The sequence below is a fragment of the Suillus subalutaceus genome (assembly GCF_016647625.1).
Source record: "Suillus subalutaceus strain FC151 chromosome Unknown DFJ58scaffold_4, whole genome shotgun sequence".
Taxonomy (NCBI): domain Eukaryota; kingdom Fungi; phylum Basidiomycota; class Agaricomycetes; order Boletales; family Suillaceae; genus Suillus; species Suillus subalutaceus.
Genome location: NW_024540253.1, coordinates 29149 through 45605, shown reverse-complemented (window position 1 = coordinate 45605; position 16457 = coordinate 29149). Strand labels below are relative to the sequence as shown.

General features: G+C 47.7%; 10 protein-coding genes across 10 annotated transcripts; 5 read left to right on the top strand and 5 right to left on the bottom strand.

The window, feature by feature from the left end:
- Nucleotides 1–49: 49 nt before the first annotated feature.
- Nucleotides 50–1501, top strand: DFJ58DRAFT_877268 (uncharacterized protein). Its single transcript, XM_041394472.1, has 4 exons — nt 50–330; nt 392–1136; nt 1188–1312; nt 1365–1501. The coding sequence occupies exons 1-4, from the start codon at nt 184–186 to the stop codon at nt 1374–1376; spliced, it is 1029 nt and encodes a 342-aa protein (XP_041250123.1). The 5' UTR covers nt 50–183; the 3' UTR covers nt 1377–1501.
- A 195-nt stretch (nt 1502–1696) lies between these two features.
- DFJ58DRAFT_314490 (Mob1/phocein) lies at nt 1697–2940 on the bottom strand. Its single transcript, XM_041379791.1, has 9 exons — nt 2856–2940; nt 2715–2802; nt 2582–2654; nt 2462–2529; nt 2387–2412; nt 2199–2332; nt 2028–2147; nt 1925–1971; nt 1697–1867 (listed from the first exon to the last, which is right to left on the bottom strand). The coding sequence occupies exons 1-9, from the start codon at nt 2873–2875 to the stop codon at nt 1787–1789; spliced, it is 657 nt and encodes a 218-aa protein (XP_041250122.1). The 5' UTR covers nt 2876–2940; the 3' UTR covers nt 1697–1786.
- Nucleotides 2941–3274: 334 nt separating this feature from the next.
- Nucleotides 3275–4458, top strand: DFJ58DRAFT_314459 (class I glutamine amidotransferase-like protein). Its single transcript, XM_041379790.1, has 7 exons — nt 3275–3352; nt 3409–3522; nt 3582–3761; nt 3820–3866; nt 3921–4023; nt 4078–4152; nt 4207–4458. Exons 1-7 carry the CDS (start codon nt 3290–3292, stop codon nt 4300–4302), a joined length of 678 nt encoding a protein of 225 aa, XP_041250121.1. The 5' UTR covers nt 3275–3289; the 3' UTR covers nt 4303–4458.
- Nucleotides 4064–5401, bottom strand: DFJ58DRAFT_314456 (uncharacterized protein). Its single transcript, XM_041379789.1, has 4 exons — nt 5118–5401; nt 4799–5063; nt 4646–4745; nt 4064–4594 (listed from the first exon to the last, which is right to left on the bottom strand). The coding sequence occupies exons 1-4, from the start codon at nt 5352–5354 to the stop codon at nt 4417–4419; spliced, it is 780 nt and encodes a 259-aa protein (XP_041250120.1). The 5' UTR covers nt 5355–5401; the 3' UTR covers nt 4064–4416.
- An 85-nt stretch (nt 5402–5486) lies between these two features.
- Nucleotides 5487–7252, top strand: DFJ58DRAFT_903336 (TLC domain-containing protein). Its single transcript, XM_041394855.1, has 5 exons — nt 5487–6152; nt 6202–6492; nt 6550–6777; nt 6827–6921; nt 6974–7252. Exons 1-5 carry the CDS (start codon nt 5703–5705, stop codon nt 6996–6998), a joined length of 1089 nt encoding a protein of 362 aa, XP_041250119.1. The 5' UTR covers nt 5487–5702; the 3' UTR covers nt 6999–7252.
- A 974-nt stretch (nt 7253–8226) lies between these two features.
- DFJ58DRAFT_757343 (Snf7-domain-containing protein) lies at nt 8227–9416 on the top strand. Its single transcript, XM_041388201.1, has 5 exons — nt 8227–8535; nt 8588–8765; nt 8824–8932; nt 8985–9102; nt 9154–9416. Exons 1-5 carry the CDS (start codon nt 8355–8357, stop codon nt 9219–9221), a joined length of 654 nt encoding a protein of 217 aa, XP_041250118.1. The 5' UTR covers nt 8227–8354; the 3' UTR covers nt 9222–9416.
- DFJ58DRAFT_757341 (NIF-domain-containing protein) lies at nt 9417–11220 on the bottom strand. Its single transcript, XM_041388200.1, has 4 exons — nt 10114–11220; nt 9943–10059; nt 9765–9879; nt 9417–9711 (listed from the first exon to the last, which is right to left on the bottom strand). Exons 1-4 carry the CDS (start codon nt 11059–11061, stop codon nt 9575–9577), a joined length of 1317 nt encoding a protein of 438 aa, XP_041250117.1. The 5' UTR covers nt 11062–11220; the 3' UTR covers nt 9417–9574.
- A 93-nt stretch (nt 11221–11313) lies between these two features.
- DFJ58DRAFT_757339 (MFS general substrate transporter) lies at nt 11314–13649 on the bottom strand. Its single transcript, XM_041388199.1, has 10 exons — nt 13247–13649; nt 13176–13195; nt 12922–13128; nt 12780–12866; nt 12684–12728; nt 12543–12632; nt 12107–12487; nt 11941–12057; nt 11754–11894; nt 11314–11701 (listed from the first exon to the last, which is right to left on the bottom strand). Exons 1-10 carry the CDS (start codon nt 13430–13432, stop codon nt 11518–11520), a joined length of 1458 nt encoding a protein of 485 aa, XP_041250116.1. The 5' UTR covers nt 13433–13649; the 3' UTR covers nt 11314–11517.
- A 58-nt stretch (nt 13650–13707) lies between these two features.
- On the top strand, nt 13708–14753 carry DFJ58DRAFT_910097 (uncharacterized protein). The gene is made up of 4 exons (XM_041395170.1): nt 13708–14078; nt 14129–14153; nt 14225–14507; nt 14557–14753. Exons 1-4 carry the CDS (start codon nt 13831–13833, stop codon nt 14637–14639), a joined length of 639 nt encoding a protein of 212 aa, XP_041250115.1. The 5' UTR covers nt 13708–13830; the 3' UTR covers nt 14640–14753.
- Nucleotides 14738–16450, bottom strand: DFJ58DRAFT_675670 (ThrRS/AlaRS common domain-containing protein; the record flags this gene model as incomplete). The annotated part of the gene is made up of 4 exons (XM_041383104.1): nt 16254–16450; nt 15835–16202; nt 15444–15781; nt 14738–15389 (listed from the first exon to the last, which is right to left on the bottom strand). Coding segments are annotated over exons 1-4 (1485 nt in total), but the record flags the coding sequence as incomplete, so codon positions are not given.
- Between the last annotated feature and the right edge of the window lie 7 nt (nt 16451–16457).

Below are 16457 nucleotides of genomic sequence, written 5' to 3'. Positions count from 1 at the left end.
ATTGGTTCAAATCAGCGTTTATAGATTTCCCGAACTGCTGCCCCCCTTTCTCTTTCATACGTTATATGCGCTCGCCATCGCCCGTTGTGCTGTACTAATAATTTCCTTCCGCAGCCTTTATTTTTATTTAAATCATCCTGTTTGCATCCCCCGCATCCAGTCTGATCATCAATTGAGGCAGTTATGAGTACTTGTATGGAGAATACAGACTGGGACTTCGTCTTGCAGTTCGTCTCAGAGCCTTTGGAGATGGAATTTTCTCATGTGCCTGAAAGGCCCGTCGCAGAACGTACACATTCGGCGGTACCTGTGCAGGTACCAACACCCCCCGTACGTGGTTTAGACTGGAAGTATCATGTTAGGCAGATGATATTGACCACGACTTCCAAAGGACTCGTTTACCTCGTCACCGGTTGACCCACCAACAGAGGAAGACACACTTGTCTCTGTGTCCACAACATTTTTTCCTGGAGCAAACATCTGCCCACACCCACCAGATCTCGTGCTGCTGTCATCCGATTCCATATTCTTTTACGTCCACACGCGCGCGCTGCTTGGAGTTTCTGAAAATAACTTTGGCGGTCTGCTACCACTATCGTCCAAAGCGACAGTCGGCCAGATAGGTCCAGTCTTGGTGGTCCCGGAATCTTCTACCATCCTCAATATCCTACTTCATGCCGTATACAACATGTCATGTTCCCATTATTCTCCTTCTTTCGAGTCCCTTGCAACAGCATTATCGGCGCTAACAGATTATGGCGTTTCTCTCAAGCGCCACGTTGGCCCTTCTACTCCCCTCCATTCGCTACTTCTCTCGCATGCACCTCTTTACCCCTTGGAACTCTATTCATTGGCTGCTTCACACGACCTCTATGACCTCGCCGTTCCAACTTCATCTCATTTGCTCTCCTTCTCCCTCGCGTCCTTGACAGATGAGATGGCGGACAGAATCGGCGCAATATATTTGAAACGATTATTTTTTCTCCACTTTGGCCGCGCAGATGCTTTGAAACGTCTCCTCCTACCACCACCTCATCCGCATGCCCCCACTAATGACTGCGACTTCACCGAGCAGAAGAGGCTCACAAGAGCCTGGGCTCTCGCATCTGCATATCTCGCTTGGGATGCCAGGCCAGGTATGTTTCATACATGATCACCAGCACTGTTCTAATTTTTGTTAAATCCAGACTTGTCCACAAATGCGATTGAATCTGCTTTGGCACCTCTAGGTGATCAGTTATCATGCGAGCTCTGTCGAAAAGCACTTCGAGACCGGTTGAAGACGTTGATTATACAATGGTCGGCAGTCAAGGTACGCCCACCGTTTCAGGCCTTCGAACTTTCCGCTTATATCGGAACTGCAGAGGACTATCTAATATCTCTCACCCTGGACGAACATACCCCAGAAAATGCGCGCACGCACTTCTTCAGTTCTCATTCCTTTAATAGATTGTATCACTTATCCCTTTCATTTTTTTACTGCATTCATCGTGTCACACTGCTCACTTTGTGTAACATCAATTGGAATTGTTCACTTCGGTGAACACTGCCACCGAGTCCATCATACACGACCTGTACTCATTAGCAGCTACCCCTTCCGGAAATAGTATCATAGCCTGTTAACGCTTACGACTCCACAAGTTTGTACTCCATGATGGTCCACACATGCATAGCATATAGCCGACGGGTAATAACATCATGATTCGGAACTTGGTGGCAGATTGGCGTCAAGGCAATGACATAGGTATACAACCTTGTACAGTGAACGGTAAAATATAGAACTCGGTTATCGGGCCTTGTCCTCGGCAAGGATGGCGTCATTGAGCTCATCCAGGGGTGCTAATTCTTTCTTATCCACAAGGTCAAACTAGCAAGTTTAGAATTAAGTGACATCAGGCAGCTGTGGAGATGATCGTGGACACACCTCATTTATGAATAGAAAGAAGTGCCGGTAACTGGTATTCAGATGAGCTGCAGAATTTGGTTAACCTGTCATAATCGAAGCCGAAATCAAAACGAGATGATACCTTCGATGCCGAGCGCACAAATTTGGTCAAAGTGGTTGCTATATATGTGTGCGTATACGCGAAACAATCGGCGTACGATCGTGCGCACTGTATCGCGAAAATTTCGAGGGAATGGCACGCCTAAGTTTCGTCAACTACCACCGTAGAGTGGATTTATCGTGTGGTACACACCAATCTTGTTGGGGAATACAGTTTCATCGTCGAGAATGTTCTGAGCCCAGTTCATCAATGCATCTACATATTCGGGTGCGGGCAGCTTCGTGGGTCTCTTATATTTGACACCATCTTCCCAAAGGTACTCGTAGCTACAGAATTACAGTAAGTTCAAAATTATATGTATGTTACAGGCAGAGGCTCACCGCGGACCGGCGGACATTATAGGACACTAAGGCCAGCGTTTCAGATCAAGCGGCAAGTGATCAGTAACGCCATACCTCCTGCGGCGTGCAGAACTCGGTAACAGTACCGTACAACATATTCAAGTGATTGAAGAAATCAACAGCTGCTCATGTGAGTACGATGACGCGTCATAGACGAGTGTAGATGGTCCGTACCATGGACAGCAAGCCATTCATTTGTATCTTCACCTTCAGGCAGCCGGACAGCCAACCTCAAGTTGCCAGAGCCCTAGATTGCATCCAAAATTTCGACGTCATCTTGGCATTAGTACTAATCGGTGTAATTTACCAAGGTCGCCTCTGCATACTTTCGCAGTTGATATTGTTTGGTGCCCTCCGGGACGTCCTTTCGAGGTTTGAACGTGCGGGTCTTGCCTCTGGATAAGCCGACGCGTTAGTTCATGGTCTTGCTGTTGGAAGGACTACTGACAGTCCGAAGAATGAAGACATGCTGCCGATGGATGCGATCTACGGTATCACGCTGTGTTCGAATGCTATGACCCCCAAGAGTGCCGAAGATGCCTGTGGTTCGCCGCTTGAAAGTGAGTTTCGCGGTGATAATCCTTACGTAATTTATTTGTTTTATCTTATCTTATCAAAATTAAATGCCTCATGTGTCATGCACATGCTCCCAGCCTGTTGCCAAGTGCTCGTTATGACTTGCGGGAGTGTGTACGTCCCGATGTCAATTCACGCGAAAGATCATCCTGTTCCACTACAGCCTGAGGGGGCAAATACGAGTGCACTTCAAGAGATGTTGCCGATTCGGAACTGGAGCCCCGCCCCGGGGGACGAGAATTTTCACAGATATATTAAGGCCATAACGGCCATGAAATCACACATCCATCTCACTCATCGAACGTCATGACAAAACGAATCCTCTTTGTTTTCACATCTGCAAACCAAACGTTGACAGGTGCCAATACGGTCAGCAGAGCCTTGCACTTGTTTTTGACATCAGTCCTCTAACCGCGTCTGACCAGGGATGGTACCTTCCTGAAGCCGCTCATCCTTACTACGTCCTCGCGCCTCATTTCACTATAGATTTTGCCTCTCCTGCGGGTCCTAATCCGCCTGTGGATGAATCCAGCGTCCAGGTGGGTGTTCAGTTCAAGACCAGGTCATTGATGAGCAGTTGCTAACACCTTACCTTTAGATGTTCCCGGACGATGTAGGCAAATTCCTCGAGAACACAGATGCCCAGAAGAAGCTCTCGACCGCTAAAAAGCTCTCCGAAGTTAATCCTGATGATTATGATGCGATTTTCTATGTAGGGGGCCATGGTCCTGTCTTGGATCTGGCAGTGGATCCCGTCAATATCCAGCTTGCTTCTAAAGTACGTCTGCCAATTTTTCCTTGTGTGATGGGCCAGTAATGATTATCTGATCCTACAGTTCTACCGTGTTGGGAAATTGGTCGCTGCTGTTTGCCACGGACCAGCGTCAGCTATAGCACAATAAGTTCTACCACGAATGCTACTGACACTTCGTTACAGTGCCCTTGTTGGCGCGACTGACGAGTCTGGCAAATCCATCTTTGCTGGCAAACCTGTCACTGGCTTCTCAAATGTTGAGGAAGAGCAGGTCAACAAAGTGAAGGCGAGTATCACTCAGTCAGTGTTTGGCACTTTTGCAGACGTGTTTTGGATATAGGATATACCGTTCTTGTTGGAAGACAGGATCTCCAGTCTTGGGGGCAAATATGAGAAAGCAGCGGAACCTTGGGGGGTCAGTATTATGCTTGACTTCGGCCGGATGTTGACTCATCCACTGTTATTCTAGCCCAAGGTCGTTGTTACCGGTAACCTGATCACCGGGCAAAACCCGGCTTCAGCTCATCCGATTGGAGAGGCCATTCTCCAAGCCTTGCAGAAATAAGTGGAAGTAGATCGTTTTGAAAACGAACCCTCCTATGATTGGTCGTACCTTGAGCAGATGCACGAGAATATTAAAAATTAGTACAAATTTTCGCGGTTACAACCTACAACTGTATTAAATATAGGCTACAGACATCTTCCAGCCCCTTTTTAGTGTGAAGCCATCTAGGGCGTCTTTTGCGGTCGATGCAAGTTCGGGGGAGTCGAAGAAAACTTGTGCCATCTTTACGCTTGCACCAGCAGCATTTGGAGTTGGTGATTGAGCGACGTGTGTTGATTGAAAACCCTTGTACCTATTTGCAACATTCGTAAATTATTTGGATATAAAGGGAATGAGTACTCGCTGTTGGAATAGCACAGAAAGTACATTGTCTGTGACCTCTTGAGGAAGATTCGTGCAAAACAATCTAGCAGATGGATGTTGTGTAGGCGGCGGAATGGTGGCTTTGGGAAGAATGATTGAAATCATGTGAGCATTGTTTCATGCCGTGACGTACCTAGGGGTTTGAGTTGTGGAGCGGGTTCCTCATCTTCATCGATCTCCATCTCTTCACCATCACTATCGTCCTCCGACTTTTCACGTTTGGGCTTTGGTTGCCCATCTGCCATATCCCCATCGCGCCGGCGCTTATCAGTTGTCGAAACAGTGACTTTTGCAAGCATAGCGAGATCCTTGTTTGCATGAACAGATGTTGGAGGTACAAAGTTGGGATCTTCCCTTCGCGAAGTAGCGTATGATTTCGATTTCGCATAGGTGATGCGCTGCATAAGTGAAATCGGTTTAATTGTCTCCTAGAAAGCCAGGTTTAAGCTTACCATTGGCTTGTCATAAAACACCATACCCTCGCAGGCTCTCATGGCGGTAGTCGCAGATGCCAAATCTGTGAAGACGAGGAATGCCTGACCCCTCATCTTTGGACCTTTTGACGCGATGACATCAACAACCTTGCCGAATGTGGTGAAAAGGGCATATAGTTGAGTACGCATTTCATCCTTGTTGATTTTATCATTGAGATTGTTGATATAGAGAGTAGGAATTGGCTGAGCAGACATGATTATTACGAGTCTACTGTTCAAGTCGCGTTCATGGAGTATGGTAGTTGTTATCCCAGAAAGGTATTACATTCTCACAGGTTGATGAGTGAGGCAGCGTGATTTCACTTAAACTTATATTAGACCTCATTTCAGTTCTCAAGTCTTTCAGGTCTCCACTAACACGGTCTAGGATCATTTCTCTAGCTTCGCAAGAGCTTTCGCTAGTTTTTAGTCGCGTTTTGCGTTGCCAAACGTAAGACTTAACAAACAGGCACAAAAACACACCATCATCGCACGTTGCTCACCGAGTTCATGAAAATTTTGACGACTTTCTGCTAACTTGAACATCTTCCGACGCGTCTACCAATGAATAGCCATCATGCCCTTCAGTGGCTACCATCTTACCTCGTTCCATTCGTTTCACTTTCATACCCAACTCCTCCACCCGTCAACCCCGACTCGTTCCACCATTCCGCGTACTACAAGACTGGCATGCTAGATGGTTGCCTCATAATAACTTGCATTGCCGTGATGGCAGTTCTGCGCGACATAATTCGCATCTTCGTATTGGAGCCTTTTGCTAGGTGGAAGCTCACCCGCACTTGGGAGCGTTCCAATTCCCACCACATACAACAGAACGGCAAGAAAAATGATCTCATAAACGGAAACGGACATGCTGGACATGCTAATGGTGATTCCAAGCCAAAAGGCGTAATGTCTGCACGGGATGCTCGCAAAATTCATCGCAGCGTTCTGAGGTTCGCAGAGCAAGGCTGGTCGGCCATCTATTACATATTCCAATGGTCATTTGGCTTTGTATGTAGTTTCATGCAGCTGACGTGTCATGTCTAATCTTAATTTTCAGTATGTTCACCGAAATCTTCCTACTCAAGCCTTAAACCCGACGGAGTTGTGGTCGAATTACCCCCATATTCCCCTTGCTGGACCTCTGAAGTTATACTATCTTACCCAGACTGCCTTTTATATCCACCAAGTCCTCATTCTCAATGCCGAGGCTCGCAGGAAAGACCATGTGCAAATGATGACCCACCACGTCCTCACTATTTTCCTCATCGTCATGAGCTACTTCTGCAATTTTACCCGTATCGGATGCCTCATCATGGTATTGATGGACTGGAATGATATCTTTCTCCCAGTAAGTTGCTCTCCCTGCTCTTTAATGATGCAGGCCCAATTAGTCATCCCCCAATAGGTCGCCAAAATGTTTCGGTACATTGGTTTATATACCCTTTGCGATATCACTTTCACTTGGTTCCTCATATCATGGTTCGTGGCACGTCACGTTCTATTCGTCATCGTCATAAAATCAGCCTGGTTCGATGGCCCACGATTGATCTCTGTGGGCTGGGTGCCAGAATTGGGACATTATTACTCTGAGGGGACTTACGATACCTTTGTCTACTTGCTGGTGGCACTACAGGTAAGTGTCAGAAATTCTATCAACGTTCATACCTGATAATTCCTTCAAGGTCATCCAAATCATCTGGTTCTGGATGATTTGTCGCATTGCATGGCGCGTGATCAGCGGTCAAGGTGCCTCGGACGATCGTAGCGACGACGAAAGGTGAGATTCCCAAACATATGTGTTCCATCCAAACTGATAATGTGTCTTGCAGCGAGGAAGAAAAGAAGAGCCAATGATCTAGTACATTAGACGCAGGGGCGCGATATTCTGTCATCGATGATTTAATTGCCACACGTCGGCCTTTGCATATCTAGTCATTTCTGGACTCAACTATCTTACAATTGAACATTTTGGATACTTTCCTTGTTAGCTCACCGAAGCCCAGGACCCGAAAAGGGTTACTGGTGTAACGGGAAAAAAAGTTCTGATCATATGCATACAGGGCCGAGTTCATAGCCGGAATTTGACATTGTTTGTGTGTTGTTGGTCACTCTTGTCGTCGACCTCAAGAGGCTGTATTCAATCTGTCATGGCTGTTAGATCCTCTTCCCCGGCTTTAACTTTAACTTCGTTAGCACCTTCAGTCTCGCTGGTCGTGTCTGATCAGGAACTTTCCGACGACGGCACTTCTCTTGTGTCCTGTGTTTTACGCAAGTTCTTCGGATTTTCTGAAGTTCGAGTTCGTGGAGCTGTTCGTGATCAATACACTGTTGGCAATATGTTGCCTGCTACTGCCCCTTCATTGCGTCTGTCGAGAATTTTCCCTGTATGACTCGCAAACATTATGCTACCATTGCTCATGCACATTCAATACGCGTTAGTACTGGTGATCCGTATCCTTCGCAGGAATTTTGCTAACAAAATCATGCCAGAAACCGTTCGCTATTCCTTTTTGTGATTGTGATCGTAATACTGCGCAACGTGCCACTCGTGCCCGAGCTAATGTACCTGATCGTCTCTTGGCAAGAGGATCAGAATATTGAACGACGTCGTCTGCATGCTCAAGGGTACGGACTTCGACGCAGGCACGCTTCCATCTGTGTTAAGTTTTGAAGACATGGTGGACATTATTGCTGAGTGGCAGCAGAAAATATTTTTGGCATCTTTGAATCCTGTGCTTGTTGCGCTTATAATGTTACTGCAGGGGAATCGACGCTTACAGACGTTAACAAGATACCGTTAAAATTGTGACAAGTGATTTGCCGGCCGTCGTGTGGTCCCTCAGGCCTCAGATCTCAGAGGTCGTGGGTGTGCAAGAGCAGGGGATGCAATTTACTGTTTGTTGCAGTGTAAGTGGAATACTATATGGCCACGTACCAGAGACAGCAGATTTGCATGCCACCTAACAAGCGTGTCAATATCATAATAAGAATCAGAAAAAAAGTCTGAGTGGGGATGTAATGACTCAGAGTGTACATAGCGGGGCCAAGGAGAATGACTAAAAGCACAGTGAGGAGGCGAGTTGCCTTATTCAGTTATCAGTACGTGCCGGTCAGAGCTTCTAGCCCGCAGCGGCAATACAGCACTTGTGCAAGCCCTACCCTTTGTTCCGCGCGCATCTCTTTGTTTTGATCTACTTCTGTACTTAAACCATGATGGCTGGGTTTATGTCTTACTTTGGTGGGAGGCGAGACACGAAACAAGGAGCACGAGATGCCATCGTAGGGCTAAGGCAGCAACTACAGATGATAGAGAAGAAGGAGGAGCACCTACAGAAGAAGATTGATGAGGAACTCAAGAAAGCGAAGGCGAATGCTGTTTCTAACAAGGCTGGTAGGTCCGCACTCTACCGTCGACGCTCACCCTCTACACACACGATGCACAGTGGCTACGCAAGCTCTGCGGCGGAAGAAGGCGAGCGAATCTGAGATGGATCGACTGGCGGGTCAACGACTGCAGCTGGAGCTACAAATCAACACACTAGAGTCTGCGAATCTGAATGCAGAGACGATGGCTGCTATGAAGAAGGCTTCAGACGTGCTGGCATCGATCCATGGTAACATGTGTGTATTCTCCTTACGTTGCTGATCACGCGTATAGTAGTAACCTTGATTCTCGTAGGACCATGGATAAGGTCGACTCGACCATGAATAAGATCACAGAACAGAGAGAGATTGCTAATGAAATTGCAGACGCTCTATCAAATCCTACTGGTGTTATGACTGACGAGGTGTGTCTATCTCCTGACTTGATGGGTGCCTTCGTGCTGACGACTTAATTAGGATGAACTCCAGGCAGAGCTCGCGGAGCTTGAGCAAGAGACACTCGATGAACGCCTCGCTGGAGCAGAGCATGTTCCTTTGCACATTCCTGCAGGAGCTCGTCGGGTGGAAGAGCGACGTAAGATGCCTCAAATCAACTTCACGTTCAATCAACTAACCTCTTGTGCAGCCAAAGTGGCAGTGGAGGACGACGAGGAGGCTCAGTTGAGGGAACTGCAGGCCGCACTAGCAATGTGATAGCTAGAGTCCTTTCCCCTACTGCATCTCGGTCGATACGTTCACTGCGTCTCATCTGACTTTATACATATATCCAAGCCCCTTCTCATAATAGCCTCTTGCAACAGATGATTGTTTAGGATTTCCCTGCTGGCTGCTGATCGTATTCTTGTGAAATTGAGATAGTGTACAGGATAAGCAGTAAATTAAATTATGTAACGAAGCTGCCTGTATTAAGTTATGAGCTCGTTATGCAGCAAGACGTGCGTGCAAAATGCTAATTGTGACATGCAGAATGATGGGTGCGGCAATGTTGAACTCGGAATCATGAGGTAAAAAGTCAGTTTAGGATGGTCCAGGGTGTTAGAGGAATGTTATGATGAGAACCCGCGAATGCCTAATACCCTCCGTACATCCCCGGTGAAACGCAGCGAATCCAGGATGGGTAACAAATCGAGTAAGGCTTCATCGAGTGGGTCATGTGTCCAACCCTCTATGGGTATACCATTCGCTGTTACGAGAGCACGCTGAGATTGTGAAGTGTCAAGATGGAAGTGTGCGTACCTTCATTGCCACGGTAACTAACCGGCGAGTTATCGATCAGACAGACACGAGAGAGATCCTGTTCTACCACGGACAGATCCTTGATATAAGATCCATTAGGAAGTTGGGTGCAAGACTGAACAAGTGTGACAGCGTGGTGGTAAGGAGACGGATATCGTAAAATAATTACAAAACTTGCCTCTCGGAATAAACGGCGTGCAAGAATGCCACGTCCAGCGTCTAACCAGTCAATGACTGGGTCGGCATATTCTTGCATAGAAGCAGTGAAGACAACGAGTGTGTACCAAGCAGAAACCTGACAACCGCTAGTCAGGCTATAATGGCTTGACAACGGTGGCGCGCGACTGACCTTGCGAAGGAAGTAGTCAACAAACGGTCTCTTATATACATGATAAAGGGTGCTCCGGCCGCCCAAGACTACTTCGACTGTGTGTCCCTTGTTCCTGCGTCCGAAACCGAGAAGCCCGGAGCTACTAGAAAGATGACCGATTGGTTTGGACGTTGAATGTATGAGAGTTTCATCGAGATCAAGAACGAGAGTCTTTGGCAAATGAAACGGCGTCTTATGTGTAGCGGTCAAAATGGGTGTTGGTGACCTCGATGCGGTATCGGTGACGGTGGTTGAAGGAATTCTAGGTGAGTGTGGATAGGGTGGAAGCGAAGGGCCTGGAGAAGGCGGCGGTGTGGGTAAAGTGGCGATATCTAGCTTGGCTGAGATGACTTGAAGGACGTGAGATGGAATATCTGGGGATGATGGGGATGGAATTGATGGTAGTGGCGGTTGTGTTTCAGGTAACAATACATCAGTAGCCTCGCCCAGGGGCTTTTCAGGATGTTTGTCGACCAAAACCTCTTTCTCCTTGCTTTCGATCTCCCCTGGCGTCACCTGCGTCCATGTAGCGCAGAGGGTGTTCCAAACGAGAACAAAGGCTCGAACAAGGAACAGCCGTCTGAGAGTGCTTCTTACTCTGAACTTGCATTTGGAATGTATTATGGCAGCCTCTGATGGAGGTGAAGGAGGAAACGGCCTCAGAATTGGAATGGGTAAGAAACCTGAAGGAGAGGAATATGAGCGCTTCGGTCTCGGAAGGTTCTGCGAGTCCGAGCCATGAGGCTGCTGGAGCGACTTATTTGCCCACGAATTCGTGCGCTTGAAGGAGGCACCAGAATCTGATCCTCTGCGAGTAGACGGGGCCCTACGAAAAAAGGAGGCCTTATCGTCCATGGGGGTCGACGGGGGAGTTCGTGGTGATGCGAAGACATCGAATTGACGTGAGATGTATGTTAGAGAGTTCATTGCTGAGCTGCGCAGCTTACACGGACTCGAATTAACGAGCTAGTGAAATCGAGCTCACGAAACAAATTTGAAGTTGAAAGACTAAAGGGAGGTTTGCTGCGATGATGGAAGTACTGGGCTTAGGTGCTGCCAGCGCGCAACCAAACGCGTGACCTCACGAAATCAGTATATCGGTTCCATTAATTGCCAGTCAGAGCAATGTTAGCTTTTGATCTCCCACTGTCAACTACAAACTATTCACATCCAATCACAGCCAATTTTGTTGCTGCATGACTAGCCCCTTCCGCTAATGGCGTATCATAGCCGATTATATCATGGACCATCCGACGGCAGGCAGCAACGTTTCCAAATCGATTGCTCCTCAGGCCTCAAGGCTTCATATAATATTTACAGTGCGAGTCATGGTAATGGCATTTCGTGGCCAACGCTAAAAGTCGTAGATCACTTCGCGATCAATCACAGAAGGTATCGGAATCCTTTTTCGATCCCCTTCTCCTGCTCTTCACGCTCCAGTTTCTTGTTCAATGATATAAGATGCTGTTTGAAAACCCAGGCCATTATAATCGCGGTGCCGCTACCCGCAATACAGATACCATAGGAGTATCGATAAGTAGGACCCCAACTCGAAGGCCAAATGTACCTGCAACCGACTTCATTAATGAATCCCACGTTGATAGGTGGATTGTACTCACGACCCTGCAACATTCCCGAGTTGCGAAAATCCGTTGATGATCGCCACACATACCGCACGCTTTGACGGCGGTCGAGGGAACGAGTTATTCATCCATGCGAGCATCACAACGAGTCCTGCGTATGCCTGCGCCATGAGGAACCTGGGTACAATCAGCAATACGCCACAAGTCAAGATCCTGCGCTTACAGGGACACGTATCGCGCTGCCGTGTTCATGGTGCTTATTGCAATAATGAACCCAATAATACCGGTAATCCATGAACCAATAATGTGGTAGAAGCGCTCTTGCTTGTAATCAGAGTGCCTGGGGAGTTCTTCATTATTAGTTCCTAGATCACATTATAGAAGCTTACCTGCACAGACAGAATGTGACAATGACCGCAAAGACGAACGGAGGGGCAACAAGGAGCAGTGACACTGTTGGGTTGTACCCAAGCGTGGCGCTAAGAGTGGGGAAGTATGCATTGAAGGATAATGATACCACTATTGCATTCACTGCCATCGCAAACCACCACACTGTCCAGTCGGTAACAGCGAGGTAAAGACCGTGAGCGAGGCCGCCCTGCTCGGTTTCTTTCTGGTCACCAACACCTGCATCCTCCTCCATACGCCTTAATGCAAGTCGACGCTCATCATCAGAAAGCCACTTCGTCGTTGATGGAAAGTCTGGCAAAATAAATATGGCACAGATTGCGACAAAGACAGTGAGAGATCCTTCGAGGTAGAAAAGCCACCTCAAAAACCAGATTCAGACCCTGTCCCTCTGCAAAAAGAACTTGATTGAAATACCTCCATGCGGCGTGTCCGAGGACATTGTTCATGCCACCAAGGATGCCCGATGCGAGGAGCGCCCCAAAGGCATTGCTAATGATGTTTCCGCTGCAATGTTCCTGTTAATGGAAAGATCTCCCCATAGATTGGCGCCCTTACCAGTAGAGAATTGCGGTTCTGAAACCTATCTCTGTTCTCTTGTACCTGTATATAAGATGTGAGGCGGTCCACTGATAAGATCGCTTGCCCACGAACCACTTCGAAATTAAAAATAGGGCACCAGGGAAAAAGGCTGCTTCTACGAAGCCAAGAAAGAAACGCGTTAAGACGGCTCCGGTAAAACTATCACAAGTGAGTGTGGTTAGTTGTTTTTTCAGACATAGAAAATGCGTCATACTTGGTCGTAATCCCAGTCAGTGCCGAAATCATACCCCAAACGGCCATACAAGCAGGTAAATAAAGTGACGGCTTGCCGGTGAAGTTAAGAAACATGTTAGACGGGATCTGCATGATAATGTATCCGACATAGAGAATGGACAACAACGTCGCAAATTGCTGATCAGTGAGATGAAGGTCGGCGACCAGCCCTCGGGAGCGCGCGGCACTTTTTATTCGTGAACGATGCGTCAGGAATGCATGAAAAGAGCGTACCCAGCATTATTTCTATCGATCTAGTACCAAAGTGAGATGGAGAAAAGACGCGTTGACGCAAAGTCACTCACATAATTGAGGATATAGATAAGTACCAGGATCGACATGCGGAGGTCAAGTTTCCGCAAGAGTTTGCGCTCCAGTTCTTTACGTGCAGCTAGGCCACCAAATTCCGCGTCAGGATCGATGTCTCCGGGATCTACATGCTCCTTGGAGGGCGGGAGCGATGCAGAATCTGAATATTGGCTAATTGACATGTTATTGATAGTGGCGGGAAGCCGAACAACTGAATTGTCTTCCGAGCTTCATGTTTAAAGCAGCGGAAACACTACCAACAGCGATAACGGACAGCTGGTCACAAGGACAGTGGAGAGAGGCCGCCTGAGAATTCTCTACTGGTCATTTGGTTCCGGCTCATCATGATAAGTACTTCAATAGTACTTGGCAGACTTGGCATGTCACAGTGGTGCCCAGTGCTTTGCCCGAAAACGCGGATATTAAATTTGGTATCTACACCATCACCCTGTCATCACGTGATAAGGTCGCGTGTAACGCGTGTTTGTTGACGGGATCAGCTTGGGACCAGCTGCAGCAGCATCATCTCCTCGAGGTCGACAAAGACGTGACGACTCCACATTTTAGACAGAAGAATAACATGGACGACAGCGGAGATATTCCAGTCTACTCCGAGCGTCATCTTGCCCTATTCCAACGTGTCAAAGACGCCTTGGACGATCTTCCTGTGTTGCAAAATTCCGCCATTCCAAAGGACGAATCCTGTGCCATATGTCTCACTCCCTTTGATGCAATACTTGCTGGTGAGGTTCCCCAGGAAGGAGAAGGAGAATTTGAAGATGGTGTGACAAAGGTAGTGGGCTGCGGCCACTTGTTCTGTCGGAAGGAGTGCGTGATTTACTTCGATCAAAATTTTATTAAGCTACAATCGCACGCAGCTTATCAGAGTGGATACGAAATTTTGTGAGTGCTATCTTTCAGTGGTAAATAATTAAGTCGAACGTTCCGCTGACATCTACTACTCCTATCTGCAGCACGGCAGTTGTCCAACGTGTCGACATCCTTTTCTGGATATAAAACCGTACACCGAATCTGACGCAGAATCCTCTGATGATGAATATTTTCCTGACGATGATGAAGATGAAGAAGACGACTTCTTCGGAATGGATGAGTTCGACGACGAACTGGAGGTGGAGGAGATGGAAGTAGACCTGGATGACATCTGGGGTTATGTTGACTTGCATGGTGGTGATGAGTCTGACGACGAGGAAGACCATGCTGAGCCGAATATGAACGGTCTGCTCGAAGAGGATCGCGGTGTGTTACTCGACCTACTCATCGAAGTCCACTGACATCTCTGTAATAGAACAATTCTGTGGCACGTCTGATGTTGACACTGGTGTGGAGGCGGATGCTACTTGCGACGATCCCTCTCCACGCGATAAATAAGTTTCTAGAGGTAACTTATGGATGTACATTGATTTCTTTTAAGTTGTTTTGTTTGTAATATTCTAGAGCGTGTATGGATTCTACGTCGAAATCGCTTTGAGGACTTCGGAAACGACGGCGTCCTCGCGGCCTTCTCTCCAGACACCAGTAAATTTACCACTCCACCTCGTGCCCTTACCACCTCCTTTGACGTTCAGTTTGCCTTTGAGCAAGTCTCCAGCCGGCTTGACACATTTCTCGTCCGATCCGAAGACAAGCAGCACGTTTGCGCTCGAGCTCGTCTGGGACGACGGGGAAGATGAAAATACTAGCAAGAACGGCCGCTCTGCTGGAATGATATTTGCGAAAGCAGTGGTTATCGCTGACAAAAATCCGAGAGGATTGACAGAATCATCTGTCCGGTGCACATGTTTGACAAATAGGACTGCTTCAGATGACATCATTTCTTGCCAAACGTCGCGTGCGACATGTTTCGCAAGTTCGAACTCAAGGTCATCGACTCTCTTCTCAGCTCTCTTCCGCTCGTCCACGACTTGCCCTATACGATCTGGGACTTGCGGAGCACCACAGCTGAGCGTGGCGGCAGCAGCTGTGAGTTGGGAGTGCGTTGATGTGAGGTAGGTGATGAGCCGCGGTCCAGCAAGGAAATACAAACGAGCAGACGTGGTAGCCGACCTAGAAAGGGACTCCGTTTGGGGTATGATGAAAAGTTGAAGGTTGTGAAGGGTAGGAAGGTGCGTGCCACAGCATCTGTAATATTGATGTTAAGCTTCTAAAGTAATCCTCAGAATTGGAGGAACTTACGGACTACGATCTACTCCGTCAATGATTACTGTTCGCATGATGCCTCCAGTGTAGTCGGTCGGGACTCCTTTGCCTACGGCACGACCACTTTCTAATACAGGTACTGCAGGTTGTGGTTTATCATCCATCTCTTGCACCTCTACATGGACGTTCCGTCCCTCAAACACAAGTTTATTGGCTTCACTCTGCATGGCCAAGATTTCCTCCGTAGTCATACTTCTGGCGAGTTCGACGTAACAAGGTGCTGGTGCAGCAGTGAGCGACCAAGAAAGGGTATGAATATCGAGACGATTTTCAAGCACCGCAGAAAGGAGATGCTGCGATGTGTGCATGGACATCTATTGGGTTCCAGTTTGATGATTTCGCTATGATAAGGAAGTCGGGTACGTACATGATCATATCTGCGATCGAAATCAAGCTCTCCGAGAGCAACAGTAACGCTGGTCCCAGGGGTGAGAGAAGCAAGACCGTCTTCAGCTTGATCAACCCGGACGTAGTGAACTGCATGTCCACCGTGTCGTTTAACCTGAGTCACCGTCCATGTACGTCCATCAGCTGTTTTGATTATACCTGTATCTGATGGTTGTCCCCCGCCCTCCGGAAAGATGACAGTATCATGCAGTATGACCTCAAGTGTGGGTTGATCGGCCGGTGCTGTTGCCGATGTCTTCTTTCCTTTCTTAACGCTAGGAAAGGAAGCAGGTTGTGAGATCGTGCAGCTGATAATTGATGTCTCCAGTTCGCGCAAGAGCGGGTCGCCTGAACTTCAGTTTAGATGGAAATGTCTGGATGCGAGACCAAGATGCTCACGTTGACATGCCAGGAGACCCACGGGTATTGGTCGTTGGGTATCTGTAGGAATCTTCAAGGTTGGGGAGACGATTCTGTGGTAGGTCGGCGGGGTCACTGTAGGGTATAGTGTGATTACTGCTGCCATAATCGCGGTAGATGAATGGGTTCAGTGCTGGTGCTTTTGTGAGGTACTTTGAGTATCATATGATATCAGCAAATCCC